Source organism: Enhydra lutris, unplaced genomic scaffold (assembly GCF_002288905.1).
Source record: "Enhydra lutris kenyoni isolate GAN:26980312 unplaced genomic scaffold, ASM228890v2 scaffoldscaffold7, whole genome shotgun sequence".
In the NCBI taxonomy this organism is placed as follows: domain Eukaryota; kingdom Metazoa; phylum Chordata; class Mammalia; order Carnivora; family Mustelidae; genus Enhydra; species Enhydra lutris.
In genome coordinates, this window is record NW_019154091.1 from 30,743,123 (window position 1) to 30,761,309 (window position 18,187).

Here is an 18,187-nt window from a genome sequence, read left to right on the forward strand (position 1 = left end):
AAAGAAAAAAATAAGTTAAAGGTACAAGAATAGAATGATGGTAACTATCTGGTCTCTCTTAACAAAAGAATAATCAGAATAGAGACAATGGCTATAGATAAAATTTTGATTCATAAGTTGCTAAAATTCAAGAAATATTTTCATATTCAAGAGGTATTTTCAAGCCTTGAACTCTAAGCATTAATACTATACTATACCCTTCATAATTCACCATATATATGTGTTCACATATCATTATTATTTCAATTACCTCAACAGGACCTCTAAATACAGCACATTAAAGATTTCAAAAGAAATTCCCAACTTGACCTAAGAAATTAGTAATTTGTTCTGATCAATAAAGAACCACTGATTTATTCTCAATGATGGGTATATATGCTCGATAGTTTACCTCTATATAAACTATAATTTCACTTAATACTGTATATTAAAACAACAGAGTCAGATCCAGATGACAGAAGCTGATTACAATCACATCTCACCCCACCCCCTTCCTTTGGAAAAACATAAAAGACTACTGATTTTTCTTTTTGATAAAATATTTAATCAAAAATATTTTAACATATCTGCATAGCTATTTAGCTATCAGCCATTCACTGAAGCATTAATAAGAAGACATATATGCCAGGCATCATATTGTATTATGCTAAGCACCAGGGATATAAAAATCAGTGTTACACTCTTAAGAGACAAGTATGGTAGCAAAGAAGGTGGGAATATATGTTTGTGAAATGTCCTAACATGCTAAAAATTACACATATAGAATGTCTTATCCTCTCAAGTTTCTAAATGTGAATTAGTTCATTTGACTCAAGTTGTCAAATTTATATAGAGTTGTTCACATTATTCCTTTACTGTATTTTTGACATCTGTAGCATCTGCAGTGATCTGCTTCATTCCTGCTATTGATAATTTGTCTTTTTTTTTTTCAGTCTTGTTAGGTGTTTGTCAGTTTTGTTGATATTTTTAGAGAATCAGCACTTTGTTTCATTCATTTTCTCTAGTTTTTCAATTGTCATTGACAATTGGAAAGTGCTCTTTATTGACACTGACATTGCTCTTTATTACTTCTTCCCTTCTGCTTGCTCTGATTTTGCTATTTTTAGACCGCTGATTTAAGACTTTTTCCTTTTTCTAATAATAAATATTTGGTGCTATAAATTTCCCTCTGAAATTTAATTACAGTCACAGAAAAAGGATAAGAATAGCCACAAATTTGGGAATAGATAGCAGAAATTTTAAAGATGACCAAATGGGAAATACAACAAATTACCAAGAAAAGAAAATTCTCCAAGGTAAGAAAATATTCAAGCCCAACTGAATGCCAAAGATAATTACTACCAAACAATTCCTCAAAGTAAAATGACTTGGACTAAATGACTTCAAGTGAAGGACCATAAAGTCAACCACACACAAGAAAGGGAAAACTCACACATGAAACATAACCCACCAATTTGGTATGAATGATGATGTAATAAGACAGGGAGCAGGCAATGTAGGCAGTGCGTACTCTCAGATGAGCTTCTTTACTATTCCATTATTTTCACAGTTGCCTAGATGCTGCCCAGCAGGAGCTAAGGCTGTACATATGGGAAGGTAAATGTAGAACTGCAAAGACTTCACTGGGGTTGCCCCATGTCATGAATACATCTTACTTTCAAATACAAAACATGGAAAAATAAAGCATCTTTTTTGCTTACCCTCTGAGCTTTTGCAAGTTCTTCTTTTAATCTTTCATAGCCCTTTTCTCTGACTTCCAAAACAGATGGGCTTCGTAAACGGGACAGACTATCAGTACTCAACCCAAAAATATCATCGCTGCCATCACAAGCCTCCGTTATAGTAGCACCCTGTAAAAACTCCCTCTCTGCATTACAGTTGTCCTTTCTCGTAGTTAATTTAGTTAACCCAGCTGTGACTCCAGAGGTAGAACAAGACGCTGGATCTGTAACATGGATGCTATAAAGGAAAGTTCAGAAAACATCAGTATATGCTCACACAGAACTGGCATAAACACAAAGGTCAGAACTGCACTCTCCAATGCGATAGCCACTATATTTAATAATAGCATTTTTTAAATTAACTTATAAATTATTAATTAACAATTAAAATCAGTCAAAGCTAAAGCTAACACATTTCAAGTCTAGCAGCCACTGGCTATCACATTTTCTTCATCACAGAAAGTTCTATTTAATAGTCCTACTCTAGAATGGGGTCAGCAAACTAAATGCAGGCTAAATCCAGCCTGCTACCTGTTCTGCAAGGCTCACAAGCCAAGATTTATTTTTACATTCTCAAATGGTTAAAAAGAAATTAAAAAAATCAAAATAATAATATTTTGTGGCATAAGAAAATTACATGAAACTCAAAATTCAATGTCCATACATGAAGTCTGACTGGAGTTTATTCATTTACGTACTGTCTGTAGCTGCTCTCATACTTTAACAGCAAAGCTGAATAGCTGCAACAGAGACTGTACGGCCAGCAAAGCCTAAAATATTTACCACCTGGCCCTTCACATAAGAAGTTTCCTGACCCTTGCTCTTGAACATTAATATGTATTGCTGCTCTTCATGGACAAGCTTATTCAAATTTTCTAAAATAGTAAAACTTAAGGCAACCAAACCAACTGTCCATTTGTTTAACATGATACGCCAAAATACGGATCTTAAGATTTCCTACCTGATACTAGATACTTCTGCACAGTTTAAACGTCTGGGGGATGAATACACAGGTTGCGTGGGAAGGTCGGAAACATCTAAGGCATTAGCCTGAATTGGGGCAGAGCACAGAGTTGAAGGATGTGGCCGATAGATGACACTTGGTGAGGTAGTCTGCTCCTGATTTCCTGATTCATACACACCAAGGTCTGGAGAAGTAGGTGAAGCAAGGTTTACTTCATGGAAGCCTTCCAAGGGGTCATTAGCCATAGCAAAAGCCTCATCATAAGATAACCTATGTTAAAACAAAAAGCAGGCAGTTATTTTGAAAGTGACATTTAAAATTAAATAAGACACATAAGTTTTAAAACATATCTAATAATCCATATAAAGTATAAACTTAAAAGAAGCAGTAAAGATATATACACATGCTTGGAATGAGATACATACATTACACCATACAGTTGACACTCGGAACACAGGACTGGGGCACCAAATCCCCACATAGTTGAAAACCCACTTATAACTTTTGACTACCCAAAATCTTAACTACTGTTAGCCTCCTGTTGACCAGAAACCTTACCAATACACAGTCAACTAACATGGATTTGATACTTATATGTATTATACACTGTATTCTTAAAATAAAGCTAGAGAAAATACTAAGAAAATCATAAGAAAAATACATTTACAGTACTGTATTGTATTTATCCAAAAAAATCAACATGTAAGTGGACCCTGATAATTCAAACTCATGTTGATCAAGGATCAAATGACAATTTCAAATTTAGGTAAGTGTTGCAGAGCTTTTATGTACCTTTCACCCAGATTATGAAACTGTTAACATTTTGGACCATTTGCGAATAGGTTTTGTGACATGATGCCCATTACTACTTAGTATCTCAATATATATATCTTCAGCACAAGGACATTTTCCTGTCTGACCACAAAACCATCAAAGTTAGGAAATTAATACTGATCGATATGACCATCTATCAACAGGCCCCAGTCAAATCTCACAGACTGTCTCAATAATATTCTTATTTATAAGTCTAGGATCCAATCTGGGATAATGTGCTATCTTTCCCTAAGCCTTAAATTTCTCCTCTGATGGGGTAAGAATGGGTATGACAACATTTTCTCCATTCTCCAGGCTGCTCTAAGGATTAAAAGAGATCAATCAAATAAAGTACTTAGTAGTGTGCTGTGTACTTGGCACCCAGTATGGCCTCAATAAACATTTGTTACTATAGTCAGCCATTAACAATAACATGTACACTTCAGTGTTTCCATAAAGAAAAAGTATTTCAAAACTACTCAATTATATCACCAAGGTTACATTAAAACTAAAAAGTATATCCCTCAAATTTTTCACTTGAAGAATGTAAATCTTATAAATCCTTTATTGATTTTCCAGTGTCTACAGAATAAAGTCCAAATTTAACAGCCTGAAAATCAAGTCTTCTATGATCTGAATCCAAACTCTTTTCCCAATTTTTTCCTTCCCAGAATAAAAATGTGCTAATCACTAGTGATACCCTCTCAGAACTTCCCAAATTCCCAAACACAGGCCCCAATATAACTCCTAATTTCTTTATAATACAAAAATTTCGTTCATTAAGCTGCAAAATTCTACTCTTTCATATCCTTAATAAGAAGTGTTTAAAATAAGACAAGTAGAGGGACACCTGGGTGGCTCAGTTAGTTAAGCATCAGCCTTTGGCTCAGGTCCTGATCCCAGGGTTCTGGGATGGAGTCAGACATTGGGCTCCTTGCTCAGCAGGGAGCCTGCTTCTCCCTCTACCTGCTTGTGCACATGTGTGCTCTCCCCCAACCCTGACAAATAAATAAATCTTTTAAAAAAATAATAATATAAGATAAGCATTAAACAAAAAGGCTGTAGTAAAGCTGGGAAAGGAGAAGCGACCCAATATTTATATTCTTTCAAAAGTACAATTACAACATGTCACAAACCTTCAAGGTTATATATATATATGGACAATGAAAACTGTATCTATTAGGGGCGCCTGGGTGGCTCAGTGGGTTAGGCCGCTGCCTTCGGCTCAGGTCATGATCTCAGGGTCCTGGGATCGAGTCCCGCATTGGGCTCTCTGCTCGGCAGGGAGCCTGCTTCCCTCTCTCACTCTCTCTGCCTGCCTCTCTGTCTACTTGTGATCTCTCTCTGTCAAATAAATAAAATCTTTAAAAAAAAAAAAGAAAACTGTATCTATTAAATCTGCAACTGCCAAATTTCAAATCCAATCAATGTTTTCTTTGTTGTAGTAAACAGTCTGAATCCTCAAAATAAAACTAATTCTTGTTTTTTCACCCAAAATAGTCACTTGTTAAATGAAAGATCATATTAACAAGGAACGTAAGGTATTTAATACTCAATTTATTATTTTCATCCAAAAGAATATTATTCATTCCTTATTTATAATACAGACAAACATACACCAAACATCTAACCCTGAAAATTTCATTTTCACTTGAATATAGTTTACTAATCCATTCACTTTTGAGGAGAAAATGGGTTTTCATTAAACTCTGACATTTTATCAGTAACTATCTGATACTTCCTTTCATCCATCCCACATACTTTTAATTCACATCATTACCCTTACAAGTTCACCAAATCATAGAATGTGAAAGCATTTGCATTTCTAGAAATGCAAAATGGTAAAAACTTATAAAGGAAAATTTGACAGTATCTGGCAAAATGACATATTCATTAAACCGACATGCCCATTTTCAGGCCTTTATCCCAAAAATAAACTAAAATAAAGAAGAACAGATACATGCATAATGCTAGCAACATTATCAAAAGACCAACTACAATCTTGTTATAGCAAAAGCTGAATGAGCTAATGTACCTCCTCATAATGAAGCATGAGACAACTGTAAAAAGAAATAAATACTATCTACATACCACTATGAAGGGATCTTGAGGATATACTGACAAATTAAAAAACAAGATAAAGGGGTGCCTGGGTGGCTCAGTGGGTTAAGCCTCTGCCTTCGGCTCAGGTCATGGTCTCAGGGTCCTGGGATCGAGCCCCACATCGGGTTCTCTGCTCAGCAGGGAGCCTGCTTCTCCCTCTTCCTCTGCCTGCCTCTCTGCCTACTTGTGATCTCGCTCTCTGTCAAATAAATAAAATCTTAAAAAAAAAAAAAAAACAAGATAAATAACTATGCACAGGAAGCTACCTTTTACCTAAGAAAGGAGAAAATACAAATTTATTTCTATGTACATATATAATTGTAATTGTATATGTATATATGACATATAGATGTATTACTATGGATGCAGACTTATATTTTAGAAGTGGAAGGATAAACCAAAAACTAATAAAAACTAATAGAAACAGGAAATCTATGGGAAGAGGGAGAGAACAGGAGGAGGAGACAGGTATGAAAGCTAGACTTTTCCAAATGGACCTTGTCTTATAGATTTGAATTTGAGCTTGGAACCATGTAAGTGATAAAACAATACTAAATTTTAAAAAAGAATCCCTAAAAATAAAACAAATAAACTTAGCTGTGTATTGAGATAGTAGCTTAACAACATAAAAGAGCTACTGCAAGTGGTTTTAAAACATAAAATTGTACACACTTAACAAATATATTCCAAAGACCAAAAATGTGAAAAAAGCTGTTAACTATTTTCAGTGATCACATTATTAATGTTGCTGTCATGAAACCATTATTTATAATATTAAGGAAATAAGTTATGTTAATGTCATTCCAAATTAAGATTTTCAGCATATGAGAAGAGATACAAATGTAAAATCAAAGAAGTAAACATTCTGAAGTTCTAAATATGAATCCATCAGAAAAAAAAAATTCTATTAGAACAAAAAAATTCCTAAATTTATCCACTGAGGTGGTAATCACAACAGTAACCGACTCAGGGGCAATGAGTAAGTACCCCTTGTGCCCAGCGTAATACTATTTCGTACCAAAAAAAGAACAAGGGCTCCTTAGAGAAAAGGCTGATTTCCAGGCCAAGCGCAGTAACGTACAAAAAGACCCTGGAACATCCTGTTATACCAGGAAGCAAGAAACTATCAAAGACTACTGGAGTGGTATCAAAAGGATTCTCACTAACCAAAGATAGGAAAATCTGAACATCAAAAAGATAGTATCTGTAAGGAACCAAAACAAAAATATTTTTAAATCGCTGAATTCATGATTCATTTAATTTTATTAAAAATAAAAACAAAATTGGGGCGCCTGGGTGGTTCAGTGGGTTAAAGCCTCTGCCTTCGGCTTGGGTCATGATCCCAGGGTCCTGGGATCAAGCCCCATATCGGGCTCTCTGCTCAGCGGTGAGCCTGCTTCCCCCCTCTCTGCCTGCCTCTCTGCCTACTTTTGTGATCTCTGCCTGTCAAATAAATAAATAAAATCTTAAAAATAAATAAATAAATAAATAAAATAAAAACAAAGTCTCACTGGTCCCCTTTGATGGGTGCTAGGGAGTCAATTCATTATTTTGAAAATTGGTATAATTAAAGAATCAGGTACAAGTAGGAACTAAGGAGAAAGACAAAGCCCTTGGAAGGGCTTTTTGGGCATGTCTAAGGTATGAAAGCCAAGCCTTTATGGAGAATACAAATATGCTATAGACTGAAGTAAAAGTAATGAACATAAAATGCAAGTCTCAAAGAGAGATGGGTTTGAATCCTGTTTCTGTCAAATTATTGGGCCAACATGTGCCTAGGTGTCCTCATCTGGAAATCTGTGCCTGGGCTCTTTTGTTTTGTTTTGTTTTGTTTAGCAAGAAAGAATATGTTCAAGCAGGGGGTCACCAGGGGGAGAAGGAGAATTCCAAGCAGGCTCCACAACCAGCGTGTACCCTGCTACAAGGCTCAATCTCACAACCCTGAGATCGTGATTTGAGCTGAAATCAAGAATCAGGTGCTTAACCAACTGAGCCACCCAGGTGCCACTTACGCTTGGGTTTCCTACCTTTCATGATAAGAATGAAAAGAAACGCACGTAACACTTAGGACAGGACCTCTGGTCATTGCCTCTCCCTACAAGGTTTTCATTCTGTAGGATACTTAAACTTTGTTTAAATTCAAGTCACTTCTGAAAAGATTATTTTAAGGTTAAATTCAGTCCCTTTTTCAAGCATATGCAATTTCCATAAAATGTAACTTAGCTGGTAATGAGCCACCAATCACATTCGTCTGAAAATCTTTTGCTCTTTAAAATATATGGAAGCTTTAAGAATTACTTCATATTCAAAGTTTTTATATGAGTAAAACAAGCTGCTATTTTTAAGCAGTGTTATTTTTTGCATCAAGTAATGAGTAATTCAAAAAAACCTAATTTCTTCTGGAGATTATCCCAATTCATGAACTAAACCTGTTAAGGAGCACTACCAATGTGTGAAAAAGGTTGACCACATTAAATTCTTATGGGTGAACTACAGCCTATTTGGTTTTATTATTACTGAATTCTAAGCAATAAAGTTGACATTGAATTATAAGGAAAAGTTGACCAAAACAATTTACTTCTGATCACCCGTATGTATTTCATGTTATTTTTTCTTTCTAGAAGTCAGTATTATCATAGCAAAAGCAACAGTCAATGTTTACTGAAAGTTAACTACGTGTCAGATACTGTTGCTAAGAATTTCACATGTATTAACTCATTTAATGAATGCCTAGAGAAATCCTAATAACATGTCATAAAATTCTTTTTTCTAATTCAAATGAATTTGCTAACTGAAAATACAAGGCATCTTTAGGATAACTCAAGAAATTAAGATGAATTGCTGGTACAATATTTTCAATTAAAAACTGAAGCACTTGGATAAAACTGATATGCATATATAGTTTAAATGAAATCAAGAAACTCAATTTATATTAGTCCAAAATTAGTAGTCCAAAAGAACAAATAAAATCCATTTTCCCACAAAAAGCACATTCCCCTTATTTGATTTACTTAACAAGTGAGAAACAAAGGATTTACTTCTGGGGGGGGAAAACACTTTAAAGCCATAATCTTAATCTTTTCCCATATCAATTTAATATCTGAAAATTAAATAATTTTAATTCAGTATTTACTACAATTCCTCCAAGCACACGCTTCAGAAAGTAAATAATTTCCAACGCAGGAGGTTATATGCATCACAGCAGAACAGAAACAGAAGTACCTGAAGAAAAAAGGTAAGGTTTTAGTTTTGACCAGCCTCTAACTTATACACACAAACTTGGGCAGGACATTAAACTTCTCTGAGCCCAAATATCTTCGTTTGTTTAGTGATGAAATTGGACCCAAAGATCCCGAATTTAAGGTTGTAAGTGTATCTGTATGTGAGAAGGAAGACCAGGGTCTGACAACCAGTATTTGCTACCTCACCAAAAACCTTGTACTTTGGAACTGGACTGAAGTCCTAGCTCAATCAGTTACTAACAACTTGACCTCAGAGCTCTACTAAATTTCTCACCTGAAAAAATGGGGGTGTGGTGTTAATAACTGTACTGATCTCATAAGGTTGTCTTAGCATTAACTCAGACAATACTCATCAAGGGCTTAATACCATGGCTGCCACTGACCAATTAAAATTCATTATTACTAATTATAATGATCTCTAAGGTATCTTCTAATACTTGCCAAATATTCTGTCACACTATCTCAGCACAAACATTATCTTCATCAAAGAGGAAAAAAAACGATGGTTGTTTGGTTTGGTTTAAAAATATTGTTAAAATTACAAGTGTATTGTTGTAAATGTTCCTCAACAAAACACTTATACTGTACACCCACATCCTGTATTTAACAGGCATAGATGTTTACACATGTATTATTTTCCTCTTTCAATTTATTGAGACTGCTGGAGGATGGAAAGCAGGGAGGAAGGTCCAGATGCTTTTATTAATGCCCAAATGACTTCTTTTTTTTTTTTTTAAGATTTTATTTACTTATCTGACAGACAGAGATCACAGGTAGGCAGAGAGGCAAGCAGAGAGAGAGGAGGAAGCAGGGTCCCTGCTGAGCAGAGAGCCCGATGCGGGGCTCGATCCCAGGACCCTGGGATCATGACCTGAGCCGAAGGCAGAGGCTTTAACCCACTGAGCCACCCAGGCACCCCCCAAATGACTTCTTAATTTAGCATGAATTTTGGAAGAAACAGCTTCTGTCACTAAAAATTAGGTTGCTATTTCAATAGTGTATAACAAATTAAAGTGTTACAAATCCCAACAATTCACTTCCTTAAAAACCACTAACATTTAAAACATATTTGTTAAATACATTTTACCCATATACATTATTAGTGCATTTAATAAAATTTTTTTATCAATTGTGTTTATTCTATTTAGAAAGGAAGAATGATTGCCAGCTTACATCTCCTCAGAGAAAATCCTGGCACCAAGTTCTAAGAATGGCACTATGAAAATGGACTGAAGAGACAGTGCACGGCTTGTTGTGAGCCACTAAATGGTTACCGTGGGGGCTGTGGGGAGAAGGGTGGGAGGAAGGAAATGTTTCAAGGAGAGGAAAATACAAGTTATTTTAGATGCTGAGTAGGAATCCAATAGGTGGACAAGGCAGGGCAATAAAACAGGACAGCCAGGGAAAAGTGGCACTAATGAAACAACAAAAAAGAGAGTGACAGAAAATCAGGCTGGAAAAGCAAATATGTGACAGATTAAAAGCAGCTTCGTTTAACATGGAAAATGCTGCTTGTAGTTTATCCTGAGGAGATGGTCAGATCTACACTTTAGCAAGTACAGATACACTGTACTGCAGTCATTAGAAAAAAATGACTCCTAAGGCCATAAGGACTTTAAAGAGACTAGAGGCAATTGGTTAAGAGGTTATTGCAACAGGCTAGCCAAGAGGTTAGGAGTGTCTGATGTTTGTTTGTTTGCATACTATGTTACATTAGTCACCATACCATCCTTCATTAGTTTCTGATGTAGTGTTCCATGATTCATTATCTGTGTATAACACCCAGGGCTCACTGTCAAGGCGATACCTCCAAGACTGGAAGGGATGGAGATGCACATATACATACATACATGCACACACATGAAAAACATTCGAATAGTGTCACCTATATTTATACATACACATACATTCTGTACATATGACATACACACATATACATAGTATACATTATTCTAATTATTCCTCACAGTATCCCTTTGAACTGGGATTCTTCTTTTAACAGAAAAAGAAATAGGCTCAGAGAATAATTTTGTCAAAGTCAAATGGTCAATAAATAACAGCTAGGATTCAAACCCTGGTGTGATTCTGCCACCTGATTCCACTACATCCAAGAATCACTTCAAAAGGAAAACTGACTGGGGGGAAGAGGCAGGATTCAGAGAAAGGGTAGGTCAAGACAGAGGCTCTCTAAGACAGGTCTCACTCAACGAACCACGAGTGAGTGAGCATTCTGAACAGAGTACTGTTTACTCTGAACCCTCATCTTACTTCCAGGAAGGCAAAACTAACGTTTCTCTAACACACAGCTACTGAAATGAGCATTCACTATTGCCTTGAGTTCTATTTTCGTATATTTTCTTTGCTATCATCATTTCTTCCTCCATTTAGCTGCTGTGTGACATTTAAAATACTTGTTCAGCCTCTTATAGAACTTGGGGATGGGCATGTAAGTAGAAATAAACAGAAGCTTGATTTTATTATTGTGGTCTTACTGTTATGTGAAAAATATGGCTATTTCATACCAAGGAATTACTGTTAATTTTTTAAAGTGTGTAACCATATTATAGCTAACTGCCCTTCATTGTTTAAAAAAACATACTGAGATATTCACAGATGAAAGTATACAATGTCTGAATTCGCTCAAAATAATACAAGAAGGGGAGAAGTAGATGTAGCAGGACTGACCCTTCTTGCTGACTCCTGGGCTAAATGATAGGAACTCTGAGGTTCACTACGTTTTTGCATCTACTGATTTTATTTGAAATTCTCCATAATTAGACAGCTTTCAAATTTATTCAAGTACTATATAAATAAGGGGGAAAATATTAATCCTTTTTTCACTAACATTCACTAAACATTTTGATATTAACAAAAAAGATCACATTTATATTTTAAGAAGCGTCCTATGTTGGTAAGCATAAATTTAATTAATAACCAAAGGGAAAAATTAATCAGATGGTCAGTCAAGCTACACAATCTTTCCACCCTTATTAAAACAGAGCACAAATTAAGTTGCATTTACCAATTCTACAGGATGCAAATGTGTTTTAGAGACGCTAGTTATTGCAGATTCTTTAAGGATTTTCAGAAAATACTCAGAACTTAACAACTGGCTTACTAATACTGTATTTAACTACAAATCCTTAGAAAAGAAATATAAAAAACATTTTCCAATAGTTTTCTTAATAGCGGAAGACTCCTTATTTTGCATAAGAATATATGTTGACACTCAACAGGCACTGAGGTGTATATTCTTTGGCTAAATAAACAGTGAGAGTCTTTAGAGAGAGAACAAATAGCAAAGCAGAAAGAGTACAGAGAGTGATTTCAGGCTACCTTTGTTTCAAAAATATAGATATAACAGTAAGCACCTTGGGAGAATATCAAGACCAGAGAAACTGAGTTTTTAAAATGTTTGGGGATCCTGAGCATTTTATCAAAGTAGTTTTAGAAAAACCTTCCTTCTAACTCAGATTTTGTCATTAACTAGCTGTGCAAACTTGCACAAGTCACTTAATTTCTCTGGACCTCAGTTTCAGCGTCTATAATGGGTGGCATTACCCCCCATTCCTGTATCCGACGAAATCAAATGGCTCACCGGTCCGTGTAAAAATGTTGCGGAGATTGCAAAGCACAACACAAACGTGTGCTATCTGTAAAAATCTATGGAATACACAAAAGTGAAAATCTAAGGGATCTTATAACCAGAAGGGATCCTTATTTATCTGATATAAAAGGGAAAACAGGGTTGTTTTTTCTTTTCCCTGAGGTATAAAGTTCAAATACAATTCTCTTCCTAAAAGGAAATTAATACACTTTGACTTATTGTTTTTTTTAACTTATTTTGGATGATTTTTTTATATCTGATCCTGATCTGTCAACCTTGGCGCTCCCAACAAATACTTAATAACATTATCCAAACCCATCATATTACAATTCATTTATTTAATTAATTCTAAGCTATCATCTATATGTTCTTTTAAGCTTCTAAGGTAATCTCATTCTTGCATAGTTTCTTTATACCAGATTGTCAATCCATATATGTAGAATTCTATCAACTTCAGTTATAATTATGTTTACAACCCTGTTCTTTTTTTTTTTAAATATTTTATTTATTTATTTGACAGACAGAGATCACAAGTAGGCAGAGAGGCAGGCAGAGAGAGAGAGGAGGAAGCAGGCTCCCTGCGGAGCAGAGAGCCGGATGCGGGACTCGATCCCAGGACCCTGAGATCATGACCTGAGCTGAAGGCAGAGGCTTAACCCACTGAGCCACCCAGGAGCCCTACAACCCTGTTCTTAAGAACAAGAAACAAATCCCCACAAACTTGAACGACTTCAAAATTTTCCATTCTCTTCCTCTAAGTAATCTCAGCTAATGGCTACAGCTATCTCACTTTCTGCTGCCAATATTCTAAGATAAATCAAGATTACTTTTTCACTTTTTTCTAACCATGACTAGGTAGAATTTAAGCTTATGAAACTACCTCATTTAGTTTTAAGTTGAAAGGGAAAGCAGAAGAGAAAAACAAAGATAGCAAGTTAATGCTAGCTGCTGGAAGTATATCCTTCCCTTTCTTCCCTTAGTCCCCCCAGCTCTTACTCAGAACACACTTCCATTACTGCTGCTAGATCAATTTCAACATATCGTAATATTTTTCCACTGATACCCATCACTACACAGCCCAGTACCTATGGGTTCCAGGCCCAGTGCTAAAGCTATAAAATGGGGGGTAGGATGACTTGTGCCCTGCCTTCAAAGCACATGTACATTAGAGGAAGAGAACACACTGTGAAGATTTACAAGGCAATATGAATACCAAAACTAATGAATACCAAAAGAGAGGCATGTACTCAGTACTCTGGAAGCATAAAAGAGAAAACACACATGCGCACACACACACACACACACACACACAACTACTAGCTGGCAAAGCTAGGGAGAACAGTAGAGAAAGGGAGGAATTAGCTAGCAAGGAGTTTTCAAAAGCTCAGATATTTTATTTTTAAAATACCCAAGTGTGTTTAAGTAATTAATTTAGTAACAATTTACTGTCCTTTAATGAACTACACCTTGACCAAAACTCTAAGACAAAGCTTTACACTTGAAAAAGTGTACTCCCTCAGAATATCCTGGAAGTTTTCCCTCATTTCCTCAACACGCAATATCTCTACCAACGACTCATCCTTCCTCCCCACTCTCCAACTATTCTAACGCTTTGTCTTATTTGGCATGCATTAAAACTACAACACATATGTGACGTATATGTTCTAAATTTTGAGAACCTTGGGGAGCCTAGGTGGCTCAGTGGGTTAAGCCTCTGCCTTTGGCTCAGGTCATGATCTCAGGGTCCTGGGATTGAGCCCTGCATTGGGCTCTCTGCTCAGCAAGGAGCCTGCTTACCCCCTGTCTCTTCCTGCCTCTCTGCCTACTTGTGATCTGTCAAATAAATAAATAAAATCTTTAAAAATAAATAAATAAAAATAAAAAATAAATTTTGAGAACCTTATAAAAGATACGGGAATGATTATAAGGCCTGCCTTCTAGACTCCATGAATACTTTCCTTCAACCACCCCCCCCCACTGTGACTTGCAGAGTAGATGCTCAATGAATATTTGATTTGAAAATCTCTGGTGACACATAAAGAATTACTTATTATATTAAGTATCTCATAAAAGCTTAATTAAAAACAATTCGGCATTACAACCTACACATGAAGCAGTAGAGTGCAGTGGCGAAGAGCACAGCCATTAAAAACAAACTGCCTGACTTTTCTAATCTAGTCGTGTTGCTTAATTTGCTGTGCGATCTTAAAGGAAGCTACATAACCTTTCAGTGTCTTAATGTTCTCAACTATAAAATGGGATAAAGCATTAGCTAACTCCTAAATCACTGTCAGAGTATATGACTTGGGATAGTGCTTAGAGCAGAACCTGCCACGTGGTAAGCTCTAAGCTCAAAAGCAGGAGTAGCAGTAGTGGTATCACCGTCACCGGAAAACCTGGATACTTTTTACCCAGAAATACAGATGACAACAACGCCGTTCTTCTGCAGTCACCCTTTAATTACAATGTTCTTCTACAGAAGATGTAGAAAGGAATAGAGGGAGCAAGCATGTGAGGAGTTCCATTTTGGGCAGCCAACTCAGTTTTCAATCCTGGCCTGGCTCTGCCATTAATCATCTATATGACCACTGACAACTAAGTAACCAGAGGCAAGGTATTTTACCTCTCTGAATCTCAATTTCCAGATCTATAGATGGGGTAATACCGCTTATATCCCAGCAGGTCCTGAGGACCAAAAGAATCAAAGTACCTAGAGCAACCAGTTACCAAGTTAGTATTTGTTCCTTTCCCGCAACGGAGTACCTCATTTAATTCTCATCCCACCATTATGATTTTCATATTAGTTTGAACCATGTTAAAAAACAGTTGAAAACTGGCAGTCACATGGTTTGACCTAATACTCTATCCACTTACAAATGGAGAAAATAAGCTCTGAGAGGTTCAACGATTTACTCAAGGTCACACGCACAGTAAGTAACAGAGCTAAAACTTTAAAACCGATTAATAATTTTTCATATTGCTAGGTAACTAATTGGTTCAGTCAGTCCTGCTCAGGAAAGAAAATAAAAGGTGCACTAACTAAAATAATACATGCAAACTGTCACCTCCAAGTTTTTGCTCCACCATATAAAGAATTGATTGGGACGGACCTAGATTTCTAAGAAACCTTCCACTGTAAAAATTATTTGTGGAATGTCTGTGTATGTGTTGTGGGGAATTGAGGGTTTAGAGAAAATTCAAGGAAAAAATATTAAAGGAAGCATATGCATAACTATACTAATTCAAAAAGTAAAAGTGTATCTAATTAGAAAACCCACAAGTGGCCAAATAGCAACTATCCATCCTAGGAAAAGGTGTGAGGTATTCAATACCACAGTTGAATTGTTTGCCAAACACGTAAGGAGAAGTTATATTAAAGTATCCACTTTGGTTAATAAATGTACAGACTAATATATTACATATATGTGTGTGTGTATAAATATATATTATATACATATTTATATATATAGCGTAAAAAATACACTATTGTAGTAAAATTGTAGAACTGTTAAACTTCTTTAAATTCCACAAGGGTTTTAGGATTAGATCACATAAACCACAGTTGGGATTCAGTGTCTGTCCAAACATGAAAAGTTCCATCCAAATGCGCAGGACTAGTAAATAAATAACAAATATTAACAGAACAAGGCCCCATAAAACTGGTGGAATATTTAACAGTATCAAATATTTACTGTGATCGGTCTACAAATCTATTCTGCCTCTTTTCTCCTTGATTTGTCATTCACCGTTTTAAAGAAACCGTGAAAATAATAAGGAACAAAATAATGAGGAAAATGAACAGAACTGGGTCTTTCAATCGATTTACAATGGAACAGTTTTGTTTTAATCCGCTTATCGGTCTTCTCCAATTATGTAATCATTCCACGGCAAAAGATTACACGGATTTTTTCCCCACACTGAAAGGAGTTGGAGGGGGAAACACAAGAGTGTGGAACAGGTAGCCTCGGAATATGCTGTATTTCGACGAAACTAAATTGCTTCTCAGGGATCAGTATTAACTCAGCATTCTTAATTTTGCAGACCTTACCCTTTAGCCATTACAGATTTGTTTTCTTAATCCCATAACAACTGGCAACTCTTCACGTGCTGCAGATTCCACCTAACATCATCACTTCTAGAGTCCATTAGAGCTGGCTGGTCCCCGGGCAGTCGCAGAGAGTTGTCAACGCTGGAAGGGCAGTGTAATTACAAATACGTCGGTGCAGCTCGTCTCAATTCCCCGAAACAAAAGTCAGGCCGAAATGCGCTGCCGCCTAAGGCGCGACTCCCGGCGCTTGCTCTGGCCCCCCAAGTTTCGCCGAAACCTGCCAAGTGTGACCTCTATGTCTCGGCCCGGAGCCTCGCTTGTCCTTTACTAAGACTCCAGGTCCAAGTCTACTGCTTCGCCCCACTCCAGGTCCCGCGCAGCGCCGGGCTCCACACTTGTTCGGGAACTCTCTTACAACCACCCCACCACCACCACCCCGCGGCCGCGGGCCCCCAGCAGCCAGCCGCGCGCGCCCCGCCGACAGGTAACCGGGATTCGGGTTCACAGCCGCGGACGCTCGGGACCGCGCAGTTAATGAGTAACGCGCCCGCGTCCGGGGGGTGGGGGAGGAGCCGCCGCCCGACGCCACAGCGGCCCCAGACACCCCGTGAGGCGCGGAGCCCTCCCGCCGGGGGTCCTAAAGCCCGCGGGCCGAGCCGGGAGAGCGCGCTTGCCGGGTTGGGGGCTGCTGGGCCGGGTCCCCGCGCGCTGCGCCGGCACCTGCACCTGCCACGGCTGCTCCTCCAGGCCGGCTCGCGGGAGGGAGGCGGGCGCGCGGGCGCCGAGGGGGGCGGTGCTCCGCGCCTGGGGCCTCTCCCTCCCGCGGCTGCACTCACCTGACGAAATCACCGCGGTCACTGTCCGCGCTCAGGGGCGCTCTCAGCGCTGTACGGAGCGCGCCCTAAAGCAGGAAAAAGAGGAAGAGGACGGCCGGCCGACGCCGCTACACTCAGTCGCGGTGGGCGCAAAGCGCTGGGAGCCGCCGAGGGAGCGCGGGACTGCGCCTGCGCTGGGAGCGCGGCTGGCAGCCAGGAGCGGCCCGGCCCGATGGAGAGAAGGCGGGGCCGGGGGCGGGCCGGGGGCGGGGCTGGCGTGGGGCTGGCGTGGGGCCGGCGTGGGGTGGGTGGAGCCGACGCGCTCCCGCGCCCCCTGGCGTCAGGCGGGTCTCTTCGCAGGTGCCGGGGCGAGTGCCCCAGGTGCCTCCGCGGGCGGTTGCTCTGGAAACGAGCGCTCGCCTAGCCGGAAGGTGTTTCCCTGGGCTCTACAGGCGGCCTCGAGTTAACTTCGTGTTGGACTGTCCAGGAGTCGGAAAATAAACCTTCGATGTGAGTTGAGGACTGCTAGAACCAACCTAAAACTTGGCGTCCATATATAGCTTACGACGTGTGTGTGTGTGTGTGTGTGTGTTTGCGCGCGTGTGCGCGCGCCTGGGAATGGGGGCAGAGGAAGCCTGATAGAACCAGATTCCATCATTTCAGCAGCGGCTTGAGCATTCGAGAATGTCCTTTTGTACCCGCCTCTCTCATCTTTTGTGTTAACTTTTTTTATCAGACGTCCACCCCACTTCTCCGGGTAGGAAAAGTGAAAAATACAGAATCGAGGTCCCAAAATCGGATCAAAAAGAGGCGATCACCGTATATGCCTCTGTGTTTAGTAAAAGACATGCAATTTATGTGACAAACATTGAAT

The 18,187-nt window shown here is 38.4% G+C and overlaps 1 protein-coding gene across 5 annotated transcripts in view; it reads right to left on the reverse strand.

The window, feature by feature from the left end:
• Window positions 1-17,495, reverse strand: part of LOC111142155 (RAB3A interacting protein) — a 45,972-nt gene extending 28,477 nt beyond the window's left edge. Inside the window, exons 1-4 of one of the 5 annotated variants that reach the window (XM_022495144.1) lie at window positions 17,335-17,495; window positions 16,499-16,639; window positions 2,683-2,955; window positions 1,701-1,959 (exon numbers count right to left, since the gene is read on the reverse strand). In XM_022495144.1, coding sequence (XP_022350852.1) covers window positions 1,701-1,959; window positions 2,683-2,955; window positions 16,499-16,509 — 543 coding nt within the window. In that variant the 5' untranslated portion in view covers window positions 16,510-16,639; window positions 17,335-17,495. Of the gene's footprint in view, window positions 1-391; window positions 423-1,700; window positions 1,960-2,626; window positions 2,630-2,682; window positions 2,956-16,498; window positions 16,911-17,334 lie in introns of those variants that run through there. The other 4 variants (XM_022495147.1, XM_022495145.1, XM_022495146.1 and 1 more) reach the window with 4 other exon arrangements.
• Between the last annotated feature and the right edge of the window lie 692 nt (window positions 17,496-18,187).